The sequence below is a fragment of the Arachis ipaensis genome, chromosome B5, assembly GCF_059453495.1.
Source record: "Arachis ipaensis isolate K30076 ecotype BB chromosome B5, ASM5945349v1, whole genome shotgun sequence".
Taxonomy (NCBI): Eukaryota; Viridiplantae; Streptophyta; class Magnoliopsida; order Fabales; family Fabaceae; genus Arachis; species Arachis ipaensis.
In genome coordinates, this window is record NC_142440.1 from 119,413,512 (window position 1) to 119,429,804 (window position 16,293).

The 16,293-nt window shown below is 40.6% G+C and overlaps 2 protein-coding genes across 3 annotated transcripts; one reads left to right on the plus strand and one right to left on the minus strand.

Annotated features, from left to right (window-relative positions):
* Positions 1-1,228: 1,228 nt before the first annotated feature.
* LOC148565560 (uncharacterized) lies at positions 1,229-1,889 on the minus strand. Its single transcript, XM_088486181.1, has 2 exons — positions 1,358-1,889; positions 1,229-1,266 (listed from the first exon to the last, which is right to left on the minus strand). Exons 1-2 carry the CDS (start codon positions 1,887-1,889, stop codon positions 1,229-1,231), a joined length of 570 nt encoding a protein of 189 aa, XP_088342307.1.
* Positions 1,890-11,878: 9,989 nt separating this feature from the next.
* Positions 11,879-16,293, plus strand: LOC107640835 (SUPPRESSOR OF GAMMA RESPONSE 1). 2 transcript variants are annotated; one of them, XM_088488630.1, is made up of 7 exons: positions 11,897-12,017; positions 12,945-13,086; positions 13,344-13,403; positions 13,777-13,963; positions 14,045-14,517; positions 15,247-15,678; positions 16,003-16,293. In XM_088488630.1, exons 1-7 carry the CDS (start codon positions 12,010-12,012, stop codon positions 16,054-16,056), a joined length of 1,356 nt encoding a protein of 451 aa, XP_088344756.1. In that variant the 5' UTR covers positions 11,897-12,009; the 3' UTR covers positions 16,057-16,293. The 2 variants fall into 2 exon arrangements, with proteins under 2 accessions (XP_088344757.1, XP_088344756.1); XM_088488631.1 differs by lacking the exon at positions 13,344-13,403 and having other exon boundaries at positions 11,879-12,017.

The following is a 16,293-nucleotide window of genomic DNA, read 5'->3' on the forward strand; positions in this document are numbered from 1 at the left end:
AAAAAGGGAGGAAGCCGCAGTGATTACTGTGAGTACCATAAAATGTATGGTCACTCAACAAATGATTGCTACAACCTCAAAAATGTGATAGAAAAGCTGGCCAGAGAAAGCCGACTTGATAGATATCTCATGGAAAGGTCGGACTATCATGGGAAAAGAAAGCGAGATGATGGAGACAGAAGAGATCCACCACCACAAACTCCCGAGAGACACATACACATGATCTCAGGAGGATTTGCGGGAGGGGGACTCACCAAGTTATCCCGCAAAAGACACCTCAAGCGAGTCTACCAGGTCGGGAGCGAATCACCCGACCTTCCTACTATCTCATTTACAAAGGAGGATAGGCAAGGAATAATTCCTGGACACGATGATCCAGTGGTGATAACCATGATCCTAGCCAACGCCCATCTCCACAGAACTTTAGTAGACCAAGAAAGTTCAGCAGACATCCTTTTCAAGCCAGCATTCGACAAGCTAGGGCTGGATAAAAAGGAGTTAAGAGCTTACCCTGATACCTTGTATGGACTAGGCGACACGCCAATAAAACCACTGGGATTTCTACCCCTCCACACGACCTTTGGAAAAGGAGAAAAATCCAAAACTCTGAGCATAGACTTTATAGTCATCGATGTGGGGTAAGCATATAATGCCTTAATTAGCAGAGCTACCCTAAATCGACTCGGAGTAGTGGTGTCTACCCTCATCTTTGCATGAAATTCCCGACATATGCGGGGATAGCAACGGTACGGAGAGACCAGAAATTGGCAAGAAAATGCTACAATGAAAGCCTGAACCTGAGAGTAGGGGTGCACATGGGCCGGGTGAAGCCGGGTCTGAGGTGACCCAGACCCGGCCCGAAATATAGACCGGGTCTATTTATTAGACCCAGACCCGGCCCTAGACCCGATGAAACCAACAGTCTTTCGGGCCACAATTAAACCGGGTAAAAACCGGGTGAAAACCGGGCCATAACCGGGCCATAAGCAACCCTTCTTCAAAATTAAAACATAATCACAATCAATACCAAAGCATCATCACAATCAATAGTCCAATACTAATATTGTCTAATAACACTAAATATTTAAGGCAATACAAATAACATAATAATATGCATTAGTCTAAAATCAATACAAATAACACAATAATATTTAAGTCAATACAAATAAAATGTTAAGGTTTACAATACATAAAAATAATCATCCTCTATCAATAGCCATTAATGTTGTCAACTTGTTCCTTGTGATGTGGATGCATTAGTGAAACCTACAAAACATATAAAATTACTCATTTTTCATATAAAAGATTATTACTTTAAATAAATAAGTCACAAATAATAAAGATATCATAAATGTACCTTCAACAATTTTCTGACTGTTATCAAATTGATCAAACTCTTGATCTCCAACGTCTTGTTTAGAAGGGCACAACCAACTTTGAGTGCATATCAAAGCTTCAGCCATTAATGGTGACAAAGAGCTACGAAAGACATCAAGCACACGTCCACCGGTGCTGAAGCATGATTCAGAAGCAACAGTTGAAACCGGAATACCCAAGATGTCGCGGGCTATAAGAGAAAGAATCCTGTATTTTGAAGCATTCACTTTCCACCAAGTCAATATATTAAAATTCTCATCTTCCACAGTATCCTCGGCCAAATATCTCTCCACATCTGACTTGCTATCTGCATTAGCCTTCTCTCTTTTTTGTTTCTTCCACATATTCACTCGATTTTCAGAAACGCCCTTGGCACCAGCTGAGATTTTAATATTGTCATCCAATACAATACTAGATGAATCTCCACCATCATCCCTTCCTTTATCATCGACAACCTCTTTTTCATAAAACTTATGCAATGCATCTAATGTGAGTTTAACAACACCAGTCATGCTAGTAGATACTTCCTTATCATAGACATCCTCCAAACACCAACAGAGATAATCTAATTTGTACCGAGGATCCAATACAACAGCAACAAGTAACAATGGATTAAATTTGTCAACCGGTCCCCAATATTTATCATATTTATGTTTCATAGAGCATGCCATACTTCCTAACAAATCAGATTGATTATGGCTCCAAGATGTTAATTGAGAAGCAACAGATGCAATTTCATGAAAACATATGTTAGATGTAACATGCAAGGAAGATGAGAAAGTCAAAGTTATCTCATAGAAAACTCTCAAAAAATCCATGAATAACCTAGCATGTTGCCAATCAAGGGGTGTAGGTGGACCAATTTTCTTTTTTCCCCCACTATCCTCTCCAAACCATCTAAGAAAATCAGGTTCTTGATCATAAAGTCTATCAAAAGCTTTTTCAAATTTCTCGGCATGTTCCAACATTAGATAGGTAGAATTCCACCTAGTTGGAACATCCAAGCACACAAGACTTTTAGATTCAATTAATTCAGCCTCAATGGCATCTTTAAATTTTTTAGTCCTTTGAGGAGAGGACCTAACATACCTTACAGCATTTCTAATGCTTTCAATTGAAGTGTGTTGCTCTTTAATTCCTTCATTCACTACCAAATTAAGAACATGAGCACAGCATCTCACATGCATATACTTTCCTCCACACACCAACCCACCTCTTGCACCTAATTTCCTTTGAAGATAAGTAATAGCTCCATCATTCGAAGTTGCATTATCCACTGTGATTGTAAAGACTTTTTCAATTCCCCACTCTCTCAAGCATTTTTCGATTTCTCTTCCAACAGTGTCACCCTTGTGGTTCTCAATTTGACAGAAATTTATAATTCTCTTTTGTAACATCCATTCTTCATCAACAAAATGTGCAGTCAAGCTCATATAAGTATAGTTTTGATTTGATGTCCAGCAATCTGTTGTCAAACAAACCCGAGCACATGACTTTGCCAACCATTCTTTTAGCCTTTTTTTCTCATCTAAATAAAGTTGAAAGCAATCTCTTGAGACTGTCATCCTAGATGGTACCGTAAATCTTGGCTCAAATCGATTTAACATCCTACGAAACCCAATCCCCTCGACAACTTTAAATGGCATTTCATCAAGTACAACAAACTCAGCTACAGACTTCTTACAATCTTCTAAGTTATAACCCTTAAAAGCATTGCATAGATCCTCTTCTTCAATTTTGGGCATGTACCCATGAAGTGTACCCTTCTTCCCCGCTTTAGTAAATATCCACTTATGAGCACTCTTTAAATGCTTATTTAGAGAATTTGTGCCATGTTTAGTAGGATGACAACCGTATTTTTTCTGGCAATGATTACATTTAGCTTGGTGCAGTCCCTTTGTCTCAGTTAACGGAAGTTGAGTAAAATGCTGCCAAACATACGATTTCTTTCCCCTTGTTCGAGCAGCTTCTGGATTCTCCATTTTTTCATCAGAATTTTCTTCATTAGCTTCTGGTTCAGCAGGAGTTGTGGCAGCATCAACAGCAGGAACAACAACATTTTCAGCTTCAATTTCCATTGTTTTATTCTCCTCTATAATTTCTGAAGGAATGCAATTATCTCCTCCTCCCATTGTTCGTTACCTAAACAAACAAAATCAAGAACAAATTCAACAATAATCAGTAAATACACAGTAAACACAAGTAAAAATTTAGAAATCAGTACAAAATCAGTAACTAATTATCATAACAGATTCTTGTAAGGAATCGATGAGCATTTCTTGTGTTAGCACAAATGGGTGTCACCAATGTCACTAACAGATTCTTTCCTTTTTATATTATTCACTATGTTCCTGCTTTTTATCTACTATCACTTTTCATTACATCCTTAATCTAATCATTGTATCTGGATAGAAGGGATTGAGATTGTAACATTTAGTCATTTAATGTAACACAAGAAGATCAAATAACTACCAATTATTAAAATGCAACTAATAAATCGTGATTACTTTGTAATAATCTCCCTATCATGGGAGTTAAAGGTATGGTTAAATATCTTCACCATATTACACTAAAAAAAGATGCTTACATACAATTAATCATCAACCAAACAAACACTAGAAGGCAGAATAAGGATTATACAATATCCAATCTTTCTCTTCACCATATTACACTAACAATCCCTCTTTGTGACCAAACAATGCCAAACATCTTAAACCAAGCTTTGCTTCATACTCTCAAAATATGAACATGTGAATGCGTGTGTGCAGCTTCATTGTGCAAAATACCAAAATGGTTAGTGCTGGATTACCTTAAACCAAGCTTTGCTTCATACTCTCATTCAGCAATTTTACTTTCTTGGCTGTCTCTGGATCTTCTGGTGCAGGTGAACCTTCGCTCTGATAAATGTTATGGTCCAATGCACCTGTACAATATAGTTCAGCTCAACTTGTCATATAAGAACAACTGAACAAAATAATCAGTAACTAATCAGCTAAACAAATCAATTAACACACATCAACACCCACACTTAATCAGTAAAGAATCAGTAAATCCACACCTACTCAGTAAAGAATTAGTACACCAGAAATCAGTAGTAAACAGTGAATCAGAACAAAAAATAAGCTAAACACACATCAACAGCCACACCTAATCAGAGTTCTAATAATGAAAATCAACACCTACAACCAAAATTCACAAATTCTGTTTATCAAAAACCCTAATCCTTAATTAGAATATTAATAACATAATAAAATTAATTACTTACCTGAGCAGAAGACCGGAGAAGAGAGCAGAGCATAGGGAGCAGAGCAGAGGGAGCAGGACTAGCAGAGCAGAGCAGAGCAACGTCGCCGAGAAGCAGGGCAGCACCGTACGTTGTCACTGTCGTCCGTCGAACGAAGAGCGGCGGTGACTGGGGTGAAACACGGAGGGTTGTGAAGAGATGAGAAAGGGAGGAGTCGGCGACTGCGTGGTGCGTGCCGCGAGACTCGGAGTGGGCCGTGTGGGCCGTGGGGAGAGAAGATGAGGTCAGGGTCACCGGATCGGCCTGCGCCGTGGGGAATGGCGACTGCCAGAGCCGGAGTGGGGCGTGGGGAGTGCCGGAGTGGGGACTTGGGGTGTGGGGGTGAGCCTCAATGGCTGAGGGCTGAGGCGCTGAGCTGCTGAAGGAGGCACGATGCGTGTTCTGTGTTGCCCTAGCCCCTAATTAGAAACCTCAAACCTGTAACGCTGTAACGCGTTTGTGTGTGTGTAATATGGCCGGGCCACCGGGCCGGGTCCGGGTGACCCGAGCCATGGCCCGGTCCCGGCTTCACTTCCCTTTCTGATTTCATTTTTTTCCCCGGGTCCACCCCGGGTCACTTCGGGTCCGGGTCTTCGCGGCCCAAATTCCTTCGGGGCCGGTCCGGGTCTGTGCACCCCTACCTGAGAGAAAAAGGCAAGGAAGTCCACACCACAGAGCTCGGCGGAGTAAGAGCCAGAGAAGAGCTACAGCCACAACCAGGAAGAAAAATTGAAGAAATACAGGTCGGCGAAGAGGAAGGAAAAAATACCAACATAGGAGCCAACCTAGAAGAAAACTTAAAGCAAAGGTTGACAAAGCTTTTAAAGGACAATTATGACCTCTTTGCCTGGAAAGCTTCCGACATGCCAGGGATAGACCTCGAGCTTATGTCCCACAGGCTCTCAATATATCCAGGGTCCCAACCTGTACAACAGCGAAGGCGTAAGCTCGGCCCGGAACGAGCCTAAGCGGTGGAGGAGCAGGTACAAGCACTCCTAGAAGCCGGCTTCATCAGAGAAGTTAAATATCCAACATGGCTAGCGAATGTAGTGCTAGTCAAGAAGCAAAACGGCAAGTGGAGGATGTGCGTCGACTACACCGACCTGAATAAGGCATGTCCCAAAGACCCATATCCGCTCCCAAGCATTGATACTTTAGTGGATTCCAGCTCGGGGCACCAATACTTGTCGTTTATGGATGCCTACTCGGGATACAACCAGATTCCGATGTACAGGTCGGATCAAGAAAAAACATCATTCATCACGCCCAGAGCAAACTACTGCTACGTGGTCATGCCATTTGGATTAAAAAACGCAGGGGCCACATACCAAAGGCTGATGAACAAGGTGTTCGCTCCCCACCTCGGGAACTTAATGGAGGTCTACGTAGACGACATGCTGGTGAAAACCCGGGAAGAAACCGGCCTCTTAACAGACCTTTCGCAAGTTTTCAACACCATAAGGTCGCATGGGATGAGGCTAAATCCCGCAAAATGCACCTTCGCAGTGGAGGCAGGAAAATTTCTAGGATTTATGCTAACCCAAAGGGGGATCGAAGCAAATCCCGACAAGTGCAAAGCCATCCTAGAAATGAAAAGCCCGACTTGCTTAAGAGAGGTTCAACAACTGAATGGCCGACTTGCAGCCCTCTCCAGGTTCTTGGCAGGGTCAGCATTAAAATCCCTTCCACTGTTCTCTCTACTAAGAAAGGGATGCTAGTTCGAATGGACTCCAGAATGCGAAGAAGCGTTCCAGGAGTTCAAAAGATTCTTGAGCCAACCTCCAATCCTAACCCGACCTCTAGTTGGGGAAGACCTCGTCCTATATTTGTGTGTAGCAGACAAAGCTGTCGCATCAGCCTTGATAAGAGAGGATGAGGTCGGACAACATCCAGTGTACTTCACCAGCAAAGTTCTATAGGGCCCCGAACTAAGGTACCACAAACTAGAGAAGTTTGCTTACTCCTTAGTAATAGCCTCACGGAGGTTACGACCTTACTTCCAAGCCCACACGATAAGAGTCCGAACGAACCAACCTATGAAGCAAATCCTCCGAAAGACGGATATTGCAGGAAGAATGGTTTAGTGGGCGATAGAGCTCTCCGAGTTCGACTTAAAGTACGAAACTCGGACAGCAATCAAAGCCTAATTCCTCACCGACTTCATAGCGGAGTACGCGGGAGACCAAGAGAAAAAACCAACTATGTGGGAACTATACGTAGATGAATCCTCAAACAAGACAGGAAGCGGTGCAAGCATAATACTGGTTAATGAACGGGGAACCCAAATAGAGGTCTCCCTCAAATTTGAATTCCCAGCTTCAAATAATCAGGCAAAAAATTTCCCAAATAGATGCATGCAAATTTCCACGTGGCTCCTCCCGAGGAGCTCATCAGTATAACTTCTCCATGGCCCTTCGCAAAATGGGGAATTGATCTGTTAGGTCCTTTTCCCCAGGCCCCAGGACAAGTCAAATACTTAATTGTGGGAATAGACTACTTCACAAAGTGGATAGAAGCAGAACCATTAGCCACCATCACAGCCCAGAGAAGTCAGAGGTTCCTCTACAAAAATATCATCACAAGGTATGGGATACCCTATTCCATTAACTACAGATAATGGAACCCAGTTCACCGACTCTACCTTCAGAAGCCTAGTAGCCAGTATGAAGATCAAACACCGGTTCGCCTCGGTGGAACATCCACAAGCAAATGGACAAGGCGAGGCAGCTAACAAAGTCATACTGGCAGGACTAAAGAAAAGACTACAAGATGCAAAAGGAGCTTGGGATGAGGAGCTCCCACAAGTGTTATGGGCTTACCAGATGACGCCACAATCTGCCACAGGAGAAACACCCTTCCGACTTGTCTATGGCGTAGAAGCCATGATACCAGTAGAAATCAGTGAACAAAGTCCAAGGGTGATCCTCCATGATGAGGTCGAAAATATACAGGGGCACAAAGAGGAGCTTGAATTGCTCCCCAAAGTCTGAGAGCAAGCCCAGATAAGAGAAGCAGCATTGAAACAAAGGATGACTACCAGGTACAACAAAAAAGTCATTCGAAGGAGTTTCACCCCAAACGATTTGGTCTTGATCAGAAATGACATTGGAGTCAACAAAACGGGGGAAGGAAAGCTTGCTGCTAATTGGAAGGGACCATACAAAATTAGTGAGGTCTTAGGAAAAGATTATTATAAGGTGACCGACCTAAACGGCACCAAGTTACCAAGGTCGTGGCATGCTTGTAACATGAAAAGGTACTATAGTTAAAAGCGAACTCTACTCCCTGATGTACTCTTTTCCCAACTTCATGATTTTTTCCCAAAAAAGAAAAGGGTTTTTCTGAAGAGGGGTTTTTAACGAGGCATCACAGTAGAGACTAAGGGATCATAGATAGCAAAAAACCCTTAGTAGCAGTAAAAGTATCTTCGCAAATAAATAAAGATCTTTTAATCTCTTATAAATTCCTTCTCGTTTTTCTTTCTTTCTATGAAACGCTCTGACTTAAGCTCGACAAAGCGTGAAAATCTCATGAACCGACCTAGATGGTCGTCAGGATGAAATGACGAGGTACAAGTCGGTGTAAAGAGGTTATAAAAGTTGATCGTGAGAAACTCGGAAAATCCGATTCATAAGTCGGAAAAACCGAGAAACAAAGAAAACGCATCACGAAAATAACCTAAGTCATAAGAACTCAATAAATCAAAAAGTTGAGTATAAGGAATACCAAAAAAGAGATCAGTAAACCTAGTAAAAGCACTAAGGCAAAAGGCTGTCCCAAGTTACTAAGGAAAACTTAAAGAAAGGGACAGTCAGCCAAGAAAAAGGTTTTTCAAAACAAAGATCCAAAAAGGTTTTTCTTCGAAACCCAAAACAGAAAAGCATGCGCACAACAAACAGAGAAAGGTAACTTAAACCCTTATCCAAAAAAGGGTATTTTTTGTTAGCGGCCATAAAAGGCCAAAGAGAATGTCAGTAAAGTACCAACCACAAATATAAAAATAAATAGTTTAAAAAGGAGGGCCCACAAGCCGGGCCCCCATATAGCCACAAGAAATTTTTTAGCTGAGAAGGACGTCACCACCAAAGTCAGGGAGAGTAGTCGGAGCATCACCAGAGTTACGGAAAGCGCCATCAGGACCAGGAAGAGAAGTGTCCATAGGAGATGGGGTGGAAGTTCCAGGAGCCTTCGAAGAACTCGGGGCATCTTTTGGTCGTGGAGGAGACTCCATTATCCTCTGCCCCCGAGTCTTTAGCTCAGACTCGGTGACATAATGGGGGGAGGGAAGAGAAATGATAGCTCCGTCGACCATAATTTTATCCGGATCCAAAGGAGAGAGATCCAGGTCGGGAGCAAGAACCCCGACCTGTTCCTTAAAGATCCTCCATGCTTCTTCAGCCCCGTCAGCAATGGAGTCCTCCAACTTGGTATAGGCCTCCTGAGCTTTCATCAAATCCTTCTTCACCTCCACGAGATCCTCGAACAGACTCGAATAGCTCTCCTGCGCCTTCTCCCTCAGGCCCTCCGCCATGGAATATTGGGCCTGCAACTTCCTTTCCCTCTCCTGGAGGCCATCCCTCTCTTCCTTCAATTTGGCGACCTCCTCCCTCAGCACCTTCTCCTGCCCTTGATATAAGAGAAGCCTCCCCTCCAGCTCTTCAATCCTCGAGGTTGAACTCAAAGAGCTGAGGGGAACCTTCTGAAAAATATCTAGGAACTTTGTACACACCCCAGCCGCCCTGATACTCTCCTGAGCCAGAATAGTAAGGTGGTTTCGAACGGAAGCATCATCCATACCTATACGAGTATGAGGATAGATATACTTCCGAATAAACTGAGGCGCATCCACTTTAGCCTCACCTTCAAAAGAAGAGCCAGACTCTAAAGTCTTGCGCTTCTTCTTTTCTGGCTCAGGGGAAGATCGGGGAGGAGGGGACGGCTGAGAAGAAGTTGAGGAAGAAAGGACAATAGGTCGGGAAGGGGTCCCCAAATTGTGGGAAGAAGGGGGAGGAGAAGGAAGAGAAGGACCAATTACCCTGGCGCCGCCGACTCTGGCACGGGACCTCGCTTTCGCCTCCTGAACTCTCTGGTAAGACTCCATGAAATTCTTCTTCGCCATCTCTGTAAAAAATAATTAGGTAGCTAAAATCAGTAAAACAAGTCGGAAGAAACAAGTCGAAAAATATAAACAAACAAAAAGCTACCTAGTTGTGTCTGGACAAAGGTCGGAGACCCCTGGAGAAACTTTTTTGTATCCAGATAGGGGCCCTCCCCCACACTTCTCGGAGGAACCCCACAATGGCTGCCTCCACTTCATCCAAGTCATCCAAACTATATTTCTCACAGGGGGAGGCCTCTAACCAGTACAGAGGAAAGCGAGGAGAAGAATTCTCATCCAGAAAAAAGGGGTGGTGACCCTCTACAACTTGAACTTTGAAAAAATAATTTTTGAAATCGTAAAAGGATTCGTCAAAAAAGGTGAAGACTCTCCGACCTTGTATAGCTCGGAAAGACACCCACTGCTGTTTGTTATTTTTCCCACTAAAGGGCTTAGTCATATGAAAGAGGAAAAAGAAAATTCTCAGAGAAGTCGGAAAGTCCAAAGCATGGCTGATGAACTGGTAAATTTTCAGAAAATCCCAAGAGTTTGGGTGAAGTTGGGTAAGAGCAACACGGCAGTGACGTAAGACGGCTATTTCAAAATCAGAAAAAGGAAGAAAAACACCCAAACGGGTAATCATGCTCTCATACATATAGAAAAAATGAGGAGCTGCCTCAGCAGCCCTCGTGAAGCAAACCCGGTCTTCTGGACCCGGGACCATCAACTCGTACTTCGGCTCATCCTCATCAGAAGTACAAATTCTATGATGAGTATGGAGATTGGTAATAAAGTCAGTATCTACAAAGGATTCCTCCCCCAGAACAGTAACGTCCACCCATTGAGCAAGGGTTTCTATAGAAGACATTCTTTCCTAAAAAGGTATGACGAAACCTACAAAGGAAAAACGAAAAAGGATAAAAAAAACAAGGGTCTCTAAAGGGCCTGGAATCAAACAAAACAGAATCACTAGAATCACTAGAAGCCTACCCTCCTCTCTAAAATGAAAACATGCAAACGAAAGCACTTCATAAAAAGAGAGTAGAGAAAAACTAACCTTTGCTTGAAAAAAGGATAGGGGCAGAGAAATGTGAATTCCTTCGAACAAGAGCTTCTTCCGAACAGAGGAGAGGAAGTGTGAAAGTTTTCAGAAACGAAGCAAGGAAAAAGAGGGAAAGTATTTATAAAAACGTTGGGGGCATAATGGTAAAAACGGAAGCCGTCATTTAAAGAGAGGCACCATTCCCAATGTAACTGATCCCCGCGTATGAATACACAAATCCCTAACAGACGCGACATTTGATTAGACGTGACTGTTGAGAATTTTTAAAACACGTCAGTTCTGAAACATCACGTCGGTTCCTTATCAGGTCGGCTACAGTCCGGAGTTACATACTCGACCCCAACTCTTAAAAGAAATTTAGCTCGAGTAGGGGCACTGTTCATACCCCTGGCCCAACGCTACGACCCAAGTCCAAATGAAAGGCCCAACCCAAAGGATTGAGCCTCACCCTACACCGACCTTCCCTTGTAGAAGTCGGTTCTTGACACGACTTGCTCTAAAGAAGTCGGGGACGAAGATTGGTTGGCAGATAAACACTCATTCGAATGAGTAACTGTCCCTAAAATCTCTCAACCCACTTCCAAGAGCCATATCTCAACTTCCCTAAGATAAAGGGACAGTTATCCACCTTAAAAAGGTGGAACTACTTCAACGGTGGTTATTGGCTCACCACTATAAATACACTGACACCCCTCAGGTATCTCTAAGTCCCAATACTCTCTAGACCTGCTTACTCCCTTGCTAACTTAGGCATCGGAGTGTCTTTACAGGTACCACCCCCCATTCACTCGTATTCACAAGTCGGACGGAGGCCCAGGAACGTGATTTCCTTCGAAGGCTTCCCTCTTCAGACGATTGGGACAGCCGTAGCGAGTCCATCCTGTTAATCTCCGGTTACCCATCGTAACAGGTACATTGCCCTAATTTTCATATCATTTCATAATTTTTTATTTTTTTAGAAAATAAATTTTATTTACATTTAAAAAATAAAAATAATGTTTGTTTATTTTCTGTTTTAATTTTTTAAGATTATAAATAAAAAAATTAAAAAAAGAGCGCATCCGACACACACAAAATTTTGGGCTTCTTTTTATTTGTATCATTTGGATGTTTCTCAGACAGAAAGAGACAGACCTGCTTTTGAATTTGTGACATTGGTTTGAATCATCAAAAACCAGTCTTCGTTCGATGGCAGGGTATGTACCCTACTATGTTTGATCATCAAAATCCATTCTTTTATCCGCACATCGTTTCGTAGCAATACTATGTGAACTGAGAGAGATTATTTTTCCACTTTCATTCTATATTAGAAGTGGGGTTACCTTGTTCATGTGGAAAATTATACCTTTTTTGCGGCTTGGTGAGATTTCTTAGTTGTGTTGGTCGTCTTGGCGATTTTCTGTTCATTGATTGAAAGAAAAGTGAACGGATTTAATGGGATTAGTTAGTTTTATGGGCAAAATGACTTCCTTTTTTCTATTTTTTTTTTTTGGGATAAAATTTTTTACTTGGAGTTCGTTTCCACTTTGTTGACTGTTCTATGATCGAAAGATAAATGGATGATCATGAAAGCTACTGAAAGTTGGGGTTTCTATTTCTTGTATTATTTTTACCCATTTGATAATATGCATTTATGGTAGTGTGTGCCATAAGAATTAGTTCTTACAATTTTTGAGTTTCACATTGTTTTTCTTGCTTTATTATCTTTGTCAGTTTTGACTTTTGAGTTCACTTAATAACGTAATGAGTGGCAATTTTGTGTATGTGTATGTGTGAGCTTTGTGTTCGTATGTTTGTTCCAAGTTCTGAAATTTATTAGGTTGCTTAAAATTGGTACAATGAACATATGCATTTCTTGATAAGTATCAGTTCCTTTTTTGGTGGTGAGGTGATCATAGATTGCATTGTTTCTTTCTCTATGTTACCAAGCCATCTTTGTAGAAAAATAAGAGGAGTCTGGTGATTGGGACTTTTATGACTCATTGTTTTATCTATTTTGCTATTCCTTTGCCATAGAGGACTCATGATCATTTTGATTTATTGTTTCGTTTTTCTTCGGGATGTTAGAATCTATACATGGTCATAGACTTCTATAACTTTGTGGCTCTTATATTTTTATGCAGAGCATCATGGTTGGTGGACAAAAGCAGAATTGCAACCAAAATCAAGAGTGCTTCAGGAGCTTGTGATCCTAACGAAGTTATTTGGAAAACCAATCCTACCAGGATTTGCCCGAATTGTCATCATCCTATTGACAATAGTGATGTATGTCTGACCCCCCCCCCCCCCCTTCTCTCTTTTTAAACTTAATTCTGATTAGATTTCATGATAATTGTTTTTTTTTTCTTTCTATTTTTATATTTTGGCCTTTCAGAAATATAAATTTTATATTTTCATGTATTTAAGTAACATCATTTTGTATGCTAGTTTGTGATCTATTGAGTGGTCTTTGTTACATGGGAATTAATGGTTTCAACTTCAAACTAAACATGATCTGCTTGGAAGTATAATTTCTTTTGTAGAAAATTGCATATTACCAGTTTAAGCGTTGGTTCAAAGGACCGGTATTGCTTGATATTCATGTAAGTGTGAAGATAACTTATCAACTGCATTAAGGGTAATGCCTTCACGTCAAGGTCAAAATTAATGGAATTCCATTGCTTCTCTAAATTTTGCATATGCCAATATGAGTTGAACCTGTTAAATTGGCTTAATCCACCATGCTTTTGGCACAAAAGTTGGAACATGTTTCAATCACCACTTTGGTACTTCTAGTATTTTATTTTCTTCTTCATGATAAAGTTATATGCCATTCTTCAGAAATATGTTTAGAAAGTTTATTACCAATAAAGTTAAAAGATATTGGTTTGATAGTTCAAACTTAATCCTTTCTATTTCACAAATAATGGCACTTAAAAATTTATAGATGATTTAACATAAACTTCCTGTTGTTAGGTAACTCAAGAGTGGCCTGGCTTACCAAAAGGGGTTAAATTTGATCCGTCAGATCAAGAGATAATCTGGCACTTGCTTGTAAAAGCTGGTGTAGGAAATTTAAAACCTCATCCTTTCATTGATGAGTTTATTACTACCCTTGAAGTGGATGATGGAATTTGTTATACTCATCCTCAACATTTACCTGGTTTGTAGCACATAAGTTTTATTCATAGTTGAATTCTTATTTGATTTTCAATCAATATGATATGTTGCGATTAAAATTTAGGTGTCAAGCAAGACGGAAGGGCCTCACATTTCTTCCACAGAGCAATAAAGGCTTATAATACCGGCACTCGAAAGCGTCGAAAAGTACATGGTCAGGATGACGTTCGTTGGCACAAGACTGGAAGGACTAAACTGATCACCCTGAACGGGGTTCAAAAGGGTTGCAAAAAAATCATGGTTTTATATACAAATGCGGTGAGAGGAGGAAAGTCAGAGAAAACTAATTGGGTTATGCACCAATATCACCTTGGGACAGAAGAAGATGAAAAGGAAGGAGAATATGTTATTTCTAAAGTTTTTTATAAAGAAGACCAGGATATACCTGAAGCCGCAGAAAGTAAGAATGCAACAGTTGCGAAAGTAGATCCAGTCACTCCCAAATCCACGACTCCTGAGCCTCCTCGTAATGAAAGGCAAGATTCAGATCTAGGCCTGGATCTAGACCTAGGGCAAGAAGCACTTGCTTTTCCTGAGGTAAAACCTTCAATGTTTTCCTGCTATTGAATATCAGAATCTGTTTTCTGTTATCATTTTGCTGTGATCATTTTCATATTGCGTGTTTTTTCTTTTGTTATTGGAGCGAGATCTGTCAGAAAATGGATGCAACTTTATAATATTCTTTTGTTTCTTTGGGGAAAAGAAAAGGGGGGGGGGGATGATGGATTTGTTGGAAGTACTTCTTTTCATTTATAAAGTTCGAAACCTATTTTCTCAAAGTAAATATCGATGATTCTACCTGCTAAAAGAATCACCATTAGTTCTGCATTAGATACTTCTTGTCTTAGCTGTTTTTCTGTCTCAAGTTATTATTGCTTGCCATTGAAGTCTTTTATGATAGTTGTACAATTTATATGAAAGTAGAAATAAAGCGAAAGCCTAAAATTGATTTGTTGTATTCCACTTTTAAGTAGTCTTTGTCCCTTGATTCATCTTGTGATGTTAGTTTGATTAAGAAAGGAAGCTTTTTGCTTAACTCTACATCTCATTGAACTCTCGTGCTTGAAATTCTGAATACTGAACAGTTATTTTGCAATCATATCTTGCCTCCTTTTTTGCCTTTTCCCAGAAACTGCCCTAAGCATATAATCTTGACATATAATTTGATGATATAGTTCTGTGGAATCTGAAAATTGCACTAACAGAAGTTGATTATTCCCGTTCTATGTTTCTTTTTTTTTTTAAAAAAAAAAATTATACCCTTAGATGGATTGCTTAGATGAAATTCAAGCTGACTGTGAAGAATCTGCGAAAGCTAATCCACCAGTACTGGAGACACAAGAAAATGAAGGGATGGACAACAAGGAAACTAATGCTTATGAAGGACAACTGTGGTGGGATAGTGATTCACAGAATCTATTAGATTCACAACAACTCGTTGAAGCATTAACTCTCTGCGAAGATATATTTCACAGCCAATCTTCCAACAAAGACGATGAAAATGATAAGAACCAAACCGGTCTATCTGTGTATGCTCATCTAGGACCAGAGCATCTGAAGAAGGATATTGAGGAGTGTCAAAAGCTTGCTCCTGCAGGACCAGAGCATCAGAAGGATATTGAAGACGGCCAAAATCTTGACATCGACCTTGCAAATATAGAGCGGGATACTCCTCCTGAGCATCGACTAAGTCAGCTGGTATCTCCATGTTCTTGATGATTTTGCATTACAATGAATGAATTCATTTAAATCACCATTACTAATTACTAGAATGCTTCAAATTAAGTTTTCTTTCATTTGGTTTTGAAAGTAGTTATGAATTGTTTTTCTTTTGGAAAAAAAAGTGTCACTTGTGTAATAGCTAGCTTAATTGAAAATTGCGCACATAATCAGTAGTTACTTTACATATATGTTAGGAAGTTATCTCAGGGGGTAAAAGTTTTGTACTAATGGAGAAAAAATATTTGGACACCAATCATCATAAATCCTGTTTATTAATGATGCATTTTCATGTTTCTGTAGGAATTTGGTTCGCAGGACAGCTATACTTACTGGGGTTTTCAAGGCGTAAACTAATATCTTCCTTGATCTCTCGGCATTGAACCAATTTTTTTGCAACTACATTTTGTTGATGTGTTATTTGTCTTTTGCCTTTGTGTTATGCTAAACTATGGGGCAAACTTAACTGTTACTAGTAAGTGGTTACTACTAACTATGCAGTAATGTAAGACTGAACCTGATAGATATTTTGATCAACCTTGGTGTAAATGTAATTCAAACTTGCAATTCTCGGCTGGTTGAAGTTTTGTTCTA